The sequence below is a fragment of the Drosophila arizonae genome, chromosome X (assembly GCF_054131065.1).
Source record: "Drosophila arizonae isolate 15081-1271.41 chromosome X, UAZ_ARI_1.0, whole genome shotgun sequence".
Taxonomy (NCBI): Eukaryota; Metazoa; Arthropoda; class Insecta; order Diptera; family Drosophilidae; genus Drosophila; species Drosophila arizonae.
In genome coordinates this window covers 1,660,681-1,676,750 of record NC_142927.1, presented here as the reverse complement: position 1 = coordinate 1,676,750, position 16,070 = coordinate 1,660,681, and the positions used below count along the sequence as shown (strand labels likewise).

At 38.4% G+C, this 16,070-nt stretch overlaps 2 protein-coding genes across 5 annotated transcripts; both read right to left on the bottom strand.

Annotated features, from left to right (window-relative positions):
• Positions 1 to 2: 2 nt before the first annotated feature.
• On the bottom strand, positions 3 to 2,508 carry LOC108619013 (deubiquitinase DESI2). The gene is made up of 2 exons (XM_018015296.2): positions 1,125 to 2,508; positions 3 to 1,043 (listed from the first exon to the last, which is right to left on the bottom strand). The coding sequence occupies exon 1, from the start codon at positions 1,835 to 1,837 to the stop codon at positions 1,277 to 1,279; it is 561 nt and encodes a 186-aa protein (XP_017870785.1). The 5' UTR covers positions 1,838 to 2,508; the 3' UTR covers positions 3 to 1,043; positions 1,125 to 1,276.
• A 785-nt stretch (positions 2,509 to 3,293) lies between these two features.
• Positions 3,294 to 15,662, bottom strand: CoRest (REST corepressor). Of its 4 annotated transcripts, none has more exons than XM_089474190.1 (11): positions 15,076 to 15,662; positions 14,302 to 14,664; positions 14,167 to 14,226; positions 13,967 to 14,101; positions 13,680 to 13,894; positions 13,404 to 13,580; positions 8,444 to 8,880; positions 7,748 to 8,054; positions 6,407 to 6,757; positions 5,620 to 6,342; positions 3,294 to 5,401 (listed from the first exon to the last, which is right to left on the bottom strand). In XM_089474190.1, exons 2-11 carry the CDS (start codon positions 14,552 to 14,554, stop codon positions 5,339 to 5,341), a joined length of 2,721 nt encoding a protein of 906 aa, XP_089330316.1. In that variant the 5' UTR covers positions 14,555 to 14,664; positions 15,076 to 15,662; the 3' UTR covers positions 3,294 to 5,338. The 4 variants fall into 4 exon arrangements, with proteins under 4 accessions (XP_089330316.1, XP_089330317.1, XP_089330318.1 ...); XM_089474191.1 differs by having other exon boundaries at positions 14,167 to 14,214; positions 15,076 to 15,661; XM_089474192.1 differs by lacking the exons at positions 7,748 to 8,054; positions 8,444 to 8,880 and having other exon boundaries at positions 14,167 to 14,214; positions 15,076 to 15,660.
• Between the last annotated feature and the right edge of the window lie 408 nt (positions 15,663 to 16,070).

Below are 16,070 nucleotides of genomic sequence, written 5' to 3'. Positions count from 1 at the left end.
ATTTTGTATAACTGGCCTATCAAAAATTGTTTCATCTGAGTGTCATTCAAAGCTTACACAAGATTACATAAATAAATAGTACATGTATACCAAAGATAGTTTTTCACTCGTTATTTCTTACTCGCTACTCACTGCCCGCTACTCGCCACAGTTTCGTCTTCGTCGCTCCAATAAAATTTTGCTTTTGTATAAAAACAAAACAGACAAAATCAAAATAAAGTTATTAGCTAACATAGTTGAGTCCATTTTTTATAGTCATTCGTTACTCTCTACCCGTATCTCGTTACTTCTTACTCGCTACTTGCCACAATTTCAGTAAAGTGAGAAACTTTCAAGAAAATTTAACTGGCGTAACTTTTACATAGGCTTAACAATAGAAACCAGTTTGAGCACATTCATACAACACATACATATATAACAACATTTATCTCGTCACTCGCTCGCTCTCGCTCGCTGCTTCTCTCTCGCTAAGCGACAGACAATCGATTCATCTATCGAGTGAAGTTTACAACTTTTACACTTACAGTAAACATAGATACGTACATTGATATTACAATAATTTCTCATTCACCATTATTTTCGCTCGTTACTTGTCACAATTTCATCTGTTGAGTCTTACAGTATCTTAGATTAGGGAACAGCTCAGATTATCTTAATGCGTATATATTATATGAAAGTAAAATATGTATGATTCGTCACTCGCCAGTATTCAATCCATGCGTTCTAATCCCTGCCATCAATACACATAATCTTGCTTCAGTTCTAATACATTTATATAAAATATAATGTCTCACTTTCTAGTCTCTACTCGTCGCACGATGCCCTGCTTCCCAGTTGTTATAATAACAGCACCGGGTGTAAAAAAAAAAAAAAAAAAAAAAAACCTGTCAAAGCCCAACTGCTTACAGCTATGTATGTACATACATATATCACTTGTACATACATATATCACCTCGTCAGTAAATGTCACTCGTCACTCTGTCCGTAGCTCGTCCCTGCTCCTCACTCGCTGCTCCTCACTCACTGCTCCTCACTCTCTGAATCTATAAAAGAAAGAATGTTAGCAATAACTATTTATTCGGATTTGGATTAGGATTTGGATTTGGATTGGATGATACTTGTACTTGAGGTTCCTACTATAATTGTCTAGACACATTAACACAGTAACGAATTGAATGAATCTTATGCTAGGAATATGATAATTGTTGAGCTGTTCGCACACGCACACCCGCCCCCTTCCAACACCGCCATCATCCTCTGCTGCTGTCACGCCCACTTACATGGGTGTTAGCCAATCAGGGGGCAAGCAGCGCTCAAGGAATGGCACACAGCCAACGAAGTGTGCCAATCGATTGATCCAACCCGGTATCTGCCGGCCACACAAAATGCGAGACATTGTATCCGAGAAGTGATTGCAGTTGTGGCTGGTCAGGTGGTAGCTGTTGCCACTGAATTGCCAGCCCAGTTGCTCCACAATGCGACGCACCTCATCGCGGCTTAGATGTGTGTGGCCCAGGTGGATGCTCTCGCGATAGCGGAAGTTTTGGCCCAACTCCTGTTGAGCACTGCGCGGCGCCAACTCAAAGATGCCCGTATTGCTCAGGCTATGCCCGCCAAAGGTGTACTCCGTCCCATACACCTGAATGCCGGTGTGAAAGATGCCCAGTCCGAGTGGCGTTACATATTCGTTGATAGTAAACAAATCGTAGACATTCAGGATAACGGGCTCCTTACGCACGGCCCCATTCAAAGGCAACAGCTCCTCGCAGCTTTCGCTGTTGCCGCTAAAGCAGCTGAACAACGGCACTCGGTTAAAGAACATGCTCATTTTGCTCATTAGTTTCGGGGGTGGGCTGCCGCAGTTACTGCACACGCCAACACACACACGAGCAGATATAAAAGCACGCACGCACCCACACAAACACGCACGCACGCAGAAGTACAAACACACACGCTCACATGCACTCGCTCGCTCTCTCACACACGCACACAAATGCACTTGCACAATTGTTGCTGTTGCTGCTTGTTGCTTTTTGTTTTTGTTTTTTTTTTTTTTTCTTTCTTTCTTTTTCGTTTAACTCCGCAGCTCACTGCTCTCCTGCTTTCAACTGCCGTTGGTTTTGCTGTTGCAGTTGTTGCTCTCGCGTGTGTCCTTTTGCTTTTGTTTCAATTGGTTTTGGCCTTGCGTACGCTTCCTTTAATTTTGCTTTTGCTCTTCCTTGCGCTACTCTCTCTTTGTTTTTACTAATTGCCGCTGCTGTTGCTGCTCTACCCTGTTGCCTTCGCTCCCGTTTGTGCTCCACTGCCTTTGCTTTGTTTTCTTTTCAGTTGTTTTGCGCGTATAATTTTGAATTTGATTTTATATATTTTGTACGATTTTGATAACAGTCAACACAATTTGTTGACATTTTTTCGTTTACTCGATGTTTTTGTGCGTGTGGGAAGCAACAAATCAAAGCTTCGATTCGCTCCTCATCGTGTCGCACTGTGAAAGCGAAAGCAAAAGCTTGGGCAAAGCTCGCTGCGCAGCCTGTTCCTGACACGACGGACGAAAGGAAACTCAATGTAGCCGATGCGTATATACCCTATATCGCTATCTTTCTCCCTCTCTCTCTCATACTGTCTGTATCTCTCACACTGCCTCTGATAGTGGCACTCACACACTAACTCGCTCTTCTCTCCTCTCTCAAACTGTCTTTTGAAAAAAGCTCTTTCCGATTCCTTCAGCAACATGCAGCAATTGAGGTAGAAATACCTTTATTAGCCTAAGCTCTCCTCTCTCTTCCTCAGGAGTAGATCGGTTATCTAAGTGTGGAGAGCCTCACTCTTAAGAGTTCGAGCAAACAATTTGACTCGTGGGTCAGTTAGCTTTTTTGCACATGCATAAACCCGCGAAAAAACTTTTGCATACATAGATGAGCTTTATGGCTCTCTCGCAGCATATATGTATATGCTGAAGTGCGCTTGTATATGTGCTTGAGTACATTGATTAGCATCCCCCAGATGCAATTGGTTATGTTGCAAGAACACAGCTAAGGCAAAAGTTCAAAGCATAATTTCTCATATTTCCTTCTGATTAATGAGTATCGAATAGAGGAACCCGTCAATTATAAAGCTCACTTGATAGAGAACGGCATGCAGTTTGCGTATTCCACTTCCGCTTCAGTCCAATCTTTAACAGAACTCGATGAGAGCTCAAATCTGCACTGCTCGCCATATCTCTTCCAACTAGTTACCTTAAGTCCGAAAATAACGGGTCAAACAACTCCTGAGCTTCAAATAGAAACACAATATTCACACTTTTTTATTTGAATTTATTTTATTTTATTTTGTATGTTCTTAAACGGGTTTTCTTTTAGCTTCTTGTATACAATTTGTTAGCATGATTGAGTGTCTGCGTGTGTGTGTGAGTGGATATGATGTGTCTGTATGTATTCCTAGTTAGAAACCAAATTAAAAACCCAAATTAAAAAAAAAAAACTCTTATATGATTCGCTTATAATATATATAAAAAAAAAGAATTTTTCATTTATAATAATAATTGTACCATAACAAACACCGCGAATGTGTTTACCGTGTTGTTGTTGTTGTTGTTTAACTTTTTCTCTGTGCTTGATGTATGTTGTGTATTGTTGCTGTTGAGCTGTCCTTTTGGTCCTGTTGTTGTTGTCTGTGATGTTTTTGTAGCGTTTTGTCGTTGTTGCTCGCAGTCCGTTGTCGTGTTGTTGTATTTCAGTGCATATGTGTTGGATGTTGTATACAAGCGTTACTCGAAAAATGTCACCTATGCCTAAAATTACAGCACGAAAAAAAAGGTTTGTGTTTGTTTTACATCATTAATTATACAATATTCACTTTTCTTTTCTTTTCTTGTTTTTTTTTTCATTTTTCTTTTTCTTTTAGATTTATGGTTGATTGATTTTATTTTCTTTTTAATGTTAATATTAATATTAATAATTATTAAATACATAAATTGTAGTAGTAACTTTTCTCTTTTTGTCTACTGCTGTTGCTGTTGGCATTTTGCGTGTTTCTTTATTGTTTTTGTTGTGCAGTGTGTGTGTGTGTGTGTGTGTGTGTGTGTGTGTGGGTGTGGATGTGTGTGTAGGCGAATGCTTTAGTAGCAAACTCTTTAGCAGTCATCTAGCCAACCATTAATGTCTCTCTTGTCTGCGTGTTTGGTAAAAAGGAAAACAAGTGGTATCGACAAAAAGTTATCGATAAGCGATCGATTGTGATCGCAGAGTGATCTTGGATTGTTAGAAAAACATATATATTTATGTACAAATTTAGGACAAAATTGAATAATAAACAAATCTTGAGCATATCTATCAAATGCATTAATGTATGTATACAATCTTTATAGAATATATATGGTATATATACCATATATATATATTCATATACAATAAAAAATTTTGTAAATGCTCGGCAGAATTGAAAAAATGTATAATAATAATTTAAATTTCAAATATAAATTTTTAACTAAATGAGTAAAATAATATTTAAAATATTTTGCTTAAAATAAGCACGCACTAAGTCGTAAATGTATATGTGAACGTGTGTCTGTGTGTAGGTGTGTGTATCTATAACTGATATATATCAAATAAAAAGTTACGTTAGCTACTCGACTCATCAAAAATTTTAAACACACGCCAAAAAAAACAAAAAAATCCTTTGGGCTATACGATAAATATACATATACATATACATATACATATAGATATACATATGCATATACATATACATATACATATACATATACATATACATATACATATACATATACATATACATATACATATACATATACATATACATATACATATAGATATACATATGCATATACATATACATATACATATACATATACATATACATATACATATACATATACATATACATATGCATATACATATACATATACATATACATATACATATACATATACATATACATATACATATACATATACATATACATATACATATACATATACATATACATATACACATACATATACATATACATATACATATACATATACATATACATATACATATACATATACATATACATATACATATACATACATATACAATATCGTTCTCGTTCTCTCTATCTCTTCTACCTCTCTCTCTTTTTCTCTCTCTCTCTTTCTCTATCTCTCTGTATCTCTCTCTTTCTTTTTCTGTCTATATATGTATATAAAGTGTCATACATATATATATATATATATATTTATCTATGTATGCCGCCTGCTGATCAGGCATCATCAGTTATTTTCAGCCATCCAACGAGGGGGACGCCTCTTTCTCTTTGCATATGGGCGTGACTCTCACTTGGCCAGAAACTCAACGGCGAGTGCCATTTTCTTGGCTGGCGGCATTTCGGCAGTGTTCTACAAGGAAAACCAAAAAGGTGACGAGAAGAGGGAAAATTGATTAATTACATATATACAACCATAAGATGGGGAAAGCGAGTAAACTGCAGCGAGTCAACTAGAGCGAGTCCTCAGAGTAGCTTCGCCTAACGACTCGGCCCCTTTGCTTGTCGCCCATTGGCAACGAGCAACGAGTTGTTGCTTTGTTTTTGTTTTTGTTTTCTCTTTTCACATACCAATTCGGAATTGTCACGCTTTGCGGCTGAAACGTGACTTGACTTGAGCGTTAGGGGCGAGTCCTGGCTGTCGGCCGATTCGTTGTGATTGTTGTTAGTCGCTGTTTTGGCGGGCGCGGCGCTGCTGCTGCTGCTGTTGTTGTTGTTGTTGTTGTTATTGTTGCTGCTGCTGTTGCTGGACAGCGTTGAGGTGGATACAGAATTGGCAACTATTTGAACTGCATCGCTGCTCGAGGAGTTGGTCGCCGTATCCGATTCGTCGACAATTGTTATAGTGGGCGTGGCTTTACTAACAGCAGCAGCCGCAGCAGTTGCTGCGCCAGTTACTGCAGCAACTGTTGCTGCTGCGCCAGATGCAGCTGAGGCAGCAACTGTTGCTGCTGCTGCTGCTGCCGAGCTGCCGTCAGTGCTCAAGTCCGACTTCTTCTTGGCAATCTCATCTTTTTTATCCTCGCCCGCCTCACTGGAGGAGCTGGCAACAGTTGCTGCCGCTGCTGCTGCTGCTGCTGCTGCTGCTGCTGCTGTTGGTGGAGTAGCTCCTGTCGCTGATGCAGCTGCTGCTGCTGCTGCTGCTGCCTCAGAGCCTTGCTCCTCGAGCAATGCCTCCTCCGCCTTGGCTTCATATTCCTTAACGATCTCGTCTAGATTATAGCGTCGTCGATTGTTTAAGTAGTAGGTGCGCACATGCGCCTCCGTCTTGGTGCCAACCACCTTGGCGATCATCTGCATGGAGAAGGTCCCCAATGAGCTACTCCATCTCTACTGCCATCTCGGCCCATTCACTCACCTGAAAGTTCTTGCCATAGTCGCGCAGGGCGAGCAAAACTACCTTGTTCTCATCACTTGTCCAACGTGGTGAAATGCGCGTTGGCTGAGCATTGGCTGCTGCGGCGGCTGCGGCTGCGGCAGCTGCTGCTGTTGGCGCTGGTGTTGCCGCCGCTGTTGCTGTGCCTGGGGAAGTCGACGTCGTCGTCGTCGTTGTTGTCGTCTCTCCTGCAGCAACTGCAGCTGCTCCTGCCCCGGCGGCTCCGGCTGCTCCTGGCAAGGCTTTGGCTGCATTGCTGCCGGCCTCATCCATCTGCTGGCCATCGTTGCAGTCCTTTTCCAGCTGCTCCAATAGTTGCCTATTCTTTTGTATCTGTAAAATGGGCCATGGGGCATTAAATCCAAAAGTTCGGGAAGATAGAGAGAACGAGAGCGCGAGAGGGTTGCGGGATGAGGGGGAAACGTATGTCAAGTCTGTGTAGATTGTAAATACGATCCGTTCAAAGTCCATTCTGTCTATGTATGCGTGTGCGTATGTTCGATACGACCTGCAACTGTGTGTGCGTGTGTGTGTGTGTACGATATGTACGATATGTATAAATGATATGATATGCGTATACGATACGATACGATACGATACGATACGATATGCAGGCTGCAGATATATTGTATATATTTCTATGTGTTTGTGTGTGTGCGCGTGTGTGTGAATAAACGGCATAATGAACTACTGTAATCCAACTATGGATGCTTTAGATACCCTAGAAATATATACACGATTAGGTATTCAGCTTGAGAGTTGTAGGACGAGCTACTAACTCTAAGCTAGAATACCCTAGATAGACTTTTTGAAGTGTTACTTCACTGAGCTGTTGGCGATTTTCTAATTTCTTGAACACCCTGCACAAGTCCTTTACCAACATTCCAGCTCGATTGGAAATCAGAAAACATGAGCTGGAACGTCCTCAAAAGCTTCAGCTGGATCTTGATTCGTAGCTTGTGCATTCAGTTTGATAGGACTGAAATGTATATTTACGATATATTATACAAGTGATATACATATATGACTGGAATACACATCCAGTTCTATGTAACTGGAACGTAAGAAAAGCTGCATCGGTTCTTCAAAGTTGACATTCTATATAACTGGAACGTAAGAAAAGCTGCATTGGTTCTTCAATGTTTACATTCCAGTCCAAGCTTCTTGCATTGCAGTTACTGCATATTCATCCTAACGTTATCTAACAGGGGCTTCGAATGGGAACTGCATCCATGTTCTCCAGTCCGCAAAGCTTCTACATTCCAAAGTACGAAAGTTGATTTTGATGCTGATGTGGATGAATGAATACTTAAAGTTTCTTACTTCGGCCATGAGGGCGGCTATTTTGCGATCGCCTTCGGCTAGATATTCGCACGGATTTTTGCAGCTGGCCAGGGCGGTGAGATCGTCGTGATTGATATACATGCCACGCGGCGGTTTCCGCTTGGAACGATCCGCCGCAGCGGCAGTGTTGTTGTTGTTGTTGTTGTTATTATTGTTGTTGGCATTGTTATTATTATTGTTCGTATTATTAGTATTGCTATTGCTGTTGTTGTTGTTGTTGTGTGCGGAACGTTTGGAGGACACGACGCTATCCGGACCAGAGATCGGGCGTCGATTCCCAGTGCGTCTATCGCACGAGCAAAACAACAGCAACAAAATATCGAATTCAAAATGGAAAGAGACGGGGAAAAGGCAAAACAAGCACAACATCAAACATGAATGAACGAAGGATTGAGTGAGTGTATGTATGAGTATGTGTATGTGTGTGAGTGTGAGTGTGAGTGTGCGTGTGTATGGGCGAATGTGTATGTGTGTGTGTGTGTGTAGGTCAGCAAGTTATGCAACATTCAGTTTTTGTACGAGTTCAAAGAGCGTAAGAATGGAAAAGAGAGAAAAAGAGAGAGAGAGAGAGAGAGAGAGAGAGAGAGAAAACTTAGCATTAGCTTCGATTTGTACAACATAATTTAGCTAAAGTTGATTTTTTTTTTTTGTTTTTTTTTTTATGGGAATATCTACCTCCAGTGCGTGTGACAACTTTTGCACATGCGACCCAATGGCGAATCGAACAATATGTAGCAGACAACGTTGCAATTTTTGCAAAAACCGCCCACAACGACGCGCCGGCCGCTGCCGTTGCTGTTGCCAGTGTTGCCAGCATTGTGATTGTTGATATCGTTATCAAACTCGATGCCATTATCGATGGTCAGACCAAAGCCGGGCAGGCTAAAGCCGAGCATATCATCGCTCAAGGCATTCGTATAGATGCACAGCTGCTCGGCATCCAGTTCAATGCTGTTGTTGTTATTGCCATTGCTGCCGCTGCCCGCGCCAACGCCACTGCCGCTGCTGCTTCCGCCGCCATTGTTATTTCCGTTATCCCCAGATGCATTGCTGCTGTTGTTGTTGGCACTTCCATTGCTGCCTGGCAATCCGCCATTATTGTTATGGGCCTTCTGCCGTTCGTTTTCGTTGTTGTCGTTTTTTTTTTTTACGTTTTTTTTTTTTTAAATTATATATATATATATATATTTTTTTTAATACCGACGCAGTCGCAATAGCAGCAGCAGCAAGCGAATTCAATGAATTTCGATATCGTTTGGGATTTTTAATAATTCGATTTTGTTTCGCACGTTATGTTATATTAATGGATCGTTGTTGTTTGTTTTTTTTTCGGACAATATTTTTTAATGTGTTTATGTTGGTTTATTTTCACAGTAAATGCAAAGAGAAGAGAAAAAAAACAGTTTGTTGGTTTTTTTTGTTTGGCTTTAGTTCACTTGGTATCACTTAAAATGTAGTTTGTTGTTTCTTCGCTGCTCTCATAAATCCCAAGATTACTTTAAGCTTGTGCGCAAGCACCCACCTCCAGCAAAACCCCACCCCCATTTGATCATCATCAACTCTTCAGCAAAAAGCAATACAACAACAAAAATAAATAAATTCATAAATAAAAAAATATATATAAATAAAAAAATATGAAGCACATGCTAAATTTGAAATTTTCAGCGTGTGCTTCTTCTTATCTTATTCTTCTTCTTCATCTTCACCTTTATCTAATTGCTGTAGGTCTTTTTGTTTTTTCCCTCCGGCTGATTTTCAAAGTTCCGTCTGCTGCTATATTTGAACTGCGAGGCGCATGAAAATGTAAGCGTGTATGTGTGTGTATATGCATGTGTATGTATGCGTGTGTGTGAAATCACTCTTAACAACGTTTGTTTTGTCTGCATCAGTCTCCATGTGTCTTTGGTGTGGTACTTTTTCTTTAGTATTTTTGGTACTTTTTCAGAATCTGTTTTTGGGACTTTGTGTTTTTGTTTTGGTAGTTGGTTTTGGTACCAAATATGGCTTACTGCAAAGACAAAAGCTCAAAAGCTAAACTGACACATACATATGCATGCAAACACATATACGTATACAGCATACATAAATATACATATGCATATGTACCCATTAAAGCTTCGTCAAGCTGTTGATCAAATTGTTTGTCTCTTTTTCTTTTTTTGCAATCAGGGAAATTTCTTTCTCTCACACTCTCGCTCTCTTGCTGAAGTTGCGTAGATATTGCACGTGCTAGTGTGTATGTATAGATGTGTGTATGTGTGTGCGTGAGTGTGTTTGTCTCACTGTGTACAAATACTAAGATTTCACCTTCCAAGTTAAGCAGAAATTCTTACAGTGTTAAGAGACGCCTAATTAGAGAAATCGCATAGGGGAAATGGAGTAGAGCGCAGAGCAACTGCTGCAAGCAATGAGCGAGCTCAGAACGTGAGACGTTCCACTGTGCACAACGACCTATTTGAAGAGGACGCGCGTAGGGAGGGGTGGGAACATATGTATACACACCTACATCACAAATAGTATATATATATATATACATATACATATTTGATAAATATAAATATATATAAGAGAATTTAGTAAAGTTGAATTCAGTATAGGTAAACAACAAAAAATAAATAGAAATTCAATCAATAAATATATTGTATATACATATATACATACATACATACAAACGTGTTTAAGTATATAAATATGTATATAACAATTATTAGTCAAATGAGCAGTCAACTAGATATATTAATAAAAGGACAATCAAAGGAAAGGAGATAGGTGCCAATGATACATATGTATATCGTATATACATGTGTAAGATATGCGTGTATGTGTGCGTGTATGGATGTGTGTGCATATATTATTAGTCAATGAATGCATTTAGTTGAAACTCTTAATTAAGAAACCAACTAAAGCTCCTTAAGAGATCAGTAGGGGAAGGAAAGAATAACTGAATCATAGCACTAACTAATACATCCCCAGTTTTCCATACCTCATGAAAAATGCAAACGGAAATGGAAATGGAACATGGCTACAGAGAGAGCTAATTATGCTCGACCGACTCGGAAGACAATTTCAAACTCCAAGATGAAGTTAGACAGTTAGACATAATTTTCACCAAAGCTTCTCAATATGAGGGAGAGCTACATGAATATATATTGTTATATGCACTATTATTCTTTGATATTTATATTTTTCTTTTACTTTTGTTTGTAACATTTGTTTTTTTTTTTATAAGAATAAGAAACACATGTAAATATATTTGTTGTTTATTATTTTTGTAGTCTTTTGTTTGGTTTCTTTAATTTTAGCATTAGCTTTTGTGATTATCATCAGCATTATCATTATCATTATCATATCAACAATCATTTACGCTCATTAGCTCAATATTTCATTCTCTATATATAATTTGTGTATATATAACTATATATATATATATATATAGTTTCGAATAAACTATATCAATCTTTGATTTCCTTTTTTTTTTCTTTTCTTTTCTTTTTTTTTTTTTTTAATACAAAATAATTTGTTATAAATTATTATAATATATAATAATATTATATATGTGCCTTACGTCTAAGTCAAGCGATTTAAATTACTTTTGTTTTACTTAATTTCGAAACTTAAAAAAAAAAATTAAATATTCATAAAAAAAAAACACACACACTCATGTGGGTTAGTGTGAGTCTTAAACATGTTGGTCAGTGTAATTCTTTTATTCTCGATTTGGCATAAAATACAAACAAAAACAATGTACGTCTGTGTGTATGCTTGTGCGTAAGCGTGTATGTGAGTGCGGGTGTGTGTATGTGTGTGAAAGTTTTTATGAGAGATATGCAGGCACGGCGATTATCTGAAAAAAGTAACGAACCATATTTATACTCTATATCTATTAAACGAAACCTAACTACCCTAAAGAAAAGAAGAAATAAAACTATAGAGCATACAGACAATATATTAAAATGTGTATACATATATAATATGTATATGTATGTATACACATATCACCAGAGATCAACGCAAAAGAAAAGGACAGTACCTCTGGTTCAAATTCTGCACTATTAGTTTCTTCGCCACGTGTTGCATATATAATAATACAGTTATAAATATTACTAAAGAAATGAGTATCATTCATGATAAATTCATTATCATTCATGATAAAATCTAGAACAATTACAGAAAACATTTAAGATTCTCATTCATTTAAATTGAAACTACTTTACCAACTTCCGCTTCAACAGATCGTTGGATAAATTTCATTAGAAGCGGACCAGAAACACAAAAGTTGCCTATCATAGAGCTTGCAAAGGAATAGATGCATGTATGTGTGTGTGTGTGTGTGTCTGTGTAGTTGTTTGTATGGACGTGTAGGTTAGCTACAGGGTATCTCCTAACCAGACTCATTTTATTGCAGCACTCGCATTTGCTTAACAAATTTGACTTGAATTTGGGAGTTTGCTCATAAAGGAGTTGACCAACTTATGCTCTTATATAATAAGAAATTTAAAGAAAATTATATATGTATGGATAGTCTAAGAGTTTAGATTTAATTTATCCAAGAAGTGTACATAAATATAAATGTATGCTTCGTCAACTTATTATCTATATTTGGTATTTCTTTTGTTCCACTCCAAAGCCACACCCCTTTTACACAAACACACACGCACACTAGAGGCACATATACACTCACACACATACGCACACACATTTATACAGGCCGCACATAAATACCGTTTCATTATTTTCTATAAACAATGCATTTCGATAACGATAGCTCAATCATTTCGATAGATCTCATGCCATAGATAGATATGCTACATATACATACATACAAATATGCCTGAGTATCTATCTTTATAAGTAGATATCAATCTATTTATCTGTATATCCATATATTTCTATGTATCTTCTGACTCTATCTCAATACATTATTCTATCTCTGTATATCTTCGTATATCTATCTATTCATTTGCTTATCAGCATCTTTATATATAATCTATATACCTATCAATTTCAATCTATCTATCCACTGAAGATAATACTAAACTAGTAATGATATATTTTAGAATACCTAATATGTATCTATATATTTGCAATATTATATTTTATAGCTTTTGGACAGAATGTCTGATAATGCTAACCTCCATAAATACTATATTTTTATATAATACTCAAATTTCTTCTTCTAATCTATACAACATTACAATCATAGATAGATACAGATTTCATAGATAGCGCTAATTCAGATACTCTATAGGTAGCTATCTAATATACATTTGAGAAAACAACATTTGGAGAGCTACAAGAATGCTCGAGAAAGCCGTGTGCGCTTGTATGTGTGTATGTATGTGCGCGTATGTGCAATTCTGTATGTAGATGAGAATGAATTAAGAAGATATCTCTAGCTATGCAAATTTATGCATGGGAACGAGCTGATGATGATTCAGATGTGTGGATGTATATATGTATATGAAAGTATAGATATATTGATGTACTGATGTACGGTGTAGCATGGAGAAGAGTAGGATGATGTCTCGGAGGAGTGGCAGAGTCTTGCTTATTGTCATTGTTTAGTTTTGAGTATTTTGGTTATCTTTGTCTTTCGATTTATCGATCGAGATTGTAAGTGCTAAGCGATAATTACCTTGTCGTTATCGTTATCGGATTCCTCATTGCTGCCTAGCTCGCTGCCATTCTCGGAGCCGTCCTTGACAGCGGCCTTTAACATTTTCTCCTGTCGATCCATTGCGCTGCTGCGATGACGCGTCTTCTTCCACGAATAATAATACTTGACCAAACTGGCTATCGATTTATCCGGCAACTAGTAACAAGAAGACAATTTTTAGCTACATCTCTTCATCGTATTATATATATATCAATATATATAGGGTTAGAGAGAAATAGGGAGAGATTTGTCTACCATTTGGCGTATACGATGAAAGCTCTTGCCATGAAACTGAAAGGCTTGCTCGAACAGCACTTTATCCTCCATGGTCCATTCGTCGGGAAAAGGCGTAAAGTTAGCCAAGTCCATGACAGCGCGTTCCAAATCGTGCTTATGCCAGAATAACATGCCTAAAGCTTGTTCGCCATTGTAGCCATACTTGTCCTTGGCCACCGAAATATATTCCTCCACTGAAGAAAGAGAAGTAGAAGAAAATGTTATAGATTCAGACAGCAGCAGGTTGTCAATCGATTGTTGCTTACGTTTAATGTCGGGTATCTCTTTGGTGGGAGACCACACTAGCAGCGCACGCTCATTCATCAGTTCTGGACGACGTTCCAGCTCAGGCACTAGCGGTGGACACACAGCCTGGTAGTCACGACCAACACGGATTTTCTCTGAAAGAATGACAAAATTTGAAATTGCACGGCTGAAGAACTGTATGGAATAACAAAGTGCTTACCTTCATATTCAGATTGCTTCGCCTTGGACTTGCCATTTCGCTTGGTCGCTACATGGAGATCAAGTTAGGAGAAGGAAGTAGGAGATTTTAATAAAAATGATGTGCATATATACAGGTAGTCATCTATATACTCACAGTTATCATCGTCGGAGCTCTCGGGTGTGCCAGCTCCTGTGACAGCAGCTGCGGCTTTCTCATTTGCGTTGCCTGAATTAACAGAGTTGCCACCTACCCCCAAGCCGCCAGCATTGTGGCCATGCCCAGCAGCAGCGGCTGCGGCAGCAGTAGCAGCGCTGCCACCGCCGCTCTGATGTGTATTGGGGCTGGGTCCACGTGAGCGACGGCCATTGCGGACTATGTCTCCGGTGTTGCGCTCGGCCAACACCATCTTGTCGCGTATGAGCTGGGAGCGTTTATTTTGTTTCTCCAGCGTGCCGCGTATTCTTGCAACTCCAATCACAAAGAAAACAAACAAACAACAGCACCAACGAGGAGCAACTGCAAAAGGAAATCAATAGTTCCAATTTGGTTATTGTACAGTTCTCTTGAACAACAAATCTTAGACGAGAAATGAAGTGCACAATAAATCTATTACTCAAAGGCAACTAATAGAAAAATGTACGAAAAAGTATATTAAATAGAAACTCGGCGCATTTTAAGCAAAGTAGGCAATCTTCCTACAAGTCGCACTTTATCGTAACAACCGTAGTGTGCTGTCAAAAGATTATACATCTGTATTTGTGCGTGTGCTATACACATCTATATATGTATGCGCGTGTGTATTCGCGCGTGTGCCTGTATGTGTGCGCGATGATTGCGAGTGTGTGCGTATTAGCCCAAGCAGCTGAGATGCAATGCAAAGTGCACATTTTAAACACGTATAAAAACATCAAATGCTTTATGGCTTACCTTTAACTGCTACCCGTTTGCAGTAAACAAACAAACGAGAGAGAACAAATACAACTATTTAAAGACTTGCGCCTTAAACAAACGCAGAGTATAATATACTGTAGCAGCTGCTTTCGCTTATTTACACGATTGAGAGTTTATTAAATTACAACACGGAACCGTACTATTGCTCATGCAATGCACACTTTGTAATATGTTCGGGTTTTAGAATTTGAAACTCAGCGACTAAGGCGACGGGGTTGTTGCGCGCAGGTAACTAAAACCTAAACTGAACGCGAAAAAAAAATACTCGCGTATGACAAAATTCTGCATTGGCCGTTCCACAGCGTACTTTGCCAGTAACGACCGTAGCGTAGCTTTGTCTGTCGTTTTGGTCGTTTAATTTTATTCTGTTGGTCAATAGGTTACGCGACACGCACGAGCTTTGTAACGTAGCAGCGGATAGAAATACACTTAGGCAATTAATTAAGCCACAGAGAATTTGTTTAAATTAATTTTATATGTAATACGGCGTAAAATGTCCGCAAGAGCCGAAATTAATTTAAACTGTGCCTGCAAGATGCAACGTTGCAAAAGACATTATCGATATAGCTACAGAGCATCGATATCGATTCGATTTTAGCTGTTGTTTTAGTGATGCCATCGTTGTCGATCATAAAACGAACTGTAGGCATTTAAAAAACAAAAAACAAAACAGTAAATAAATAAATAAGACAAATTCCTAACATTCTATGTGTAAGAAAATGAAGCGCCAGTTTCCTTATTTAATTGATATACACAGTAAAATCTCTCTTTGCATCTACATAAATTCAACTTGATCAAAATGTGTTCAAATAACTCTTTATACTTTAGGATTACTAGCCATATTAACTTCAATTAATAATTCATAAGTAATATAAATATCATACGTATTTGTATAACTTGTTTTTAAACATGTGACAATTATATGGTATGGCAACGCTTACAAAAGCATGCTCGATAACCAATAGCTCACG

What these genes read in the sequence shown, in the direction of transcription:
- LOC108619013 (XM_018015296.2), bottom strand. Translation starts at nt 1,837, where the DNA reads ATGAGCAAAATGAGCATGTTCTTTAACCGAGTGCCGTTGTTCAGCTGC.
- CoRest (XM_089474190.1), bottom strand. Translation starts at nt 14,554, where the DNA reads ATGGTGTTGGCCGAGCGCAACACCGGAGACATAGTCCGCAATGGCCGT. An exon ending in CCGATAACGATAACGACAAG is followed by an intron (nt 8,881 to 13,403) that starts GTAATTATCGCT and finishes AACGAACGGCAG; the next exon opens with AAGGCCCATAACAATAATGG. An exon ending in AGTTGTCACACGCACTGGAG is followed by an intron (nt 8,055 to 8,443) that starts GTAGATATTCCC and finishes CTCGTGCGATAG; the next exon opens with ACGCACTGGGAATCGACGCC.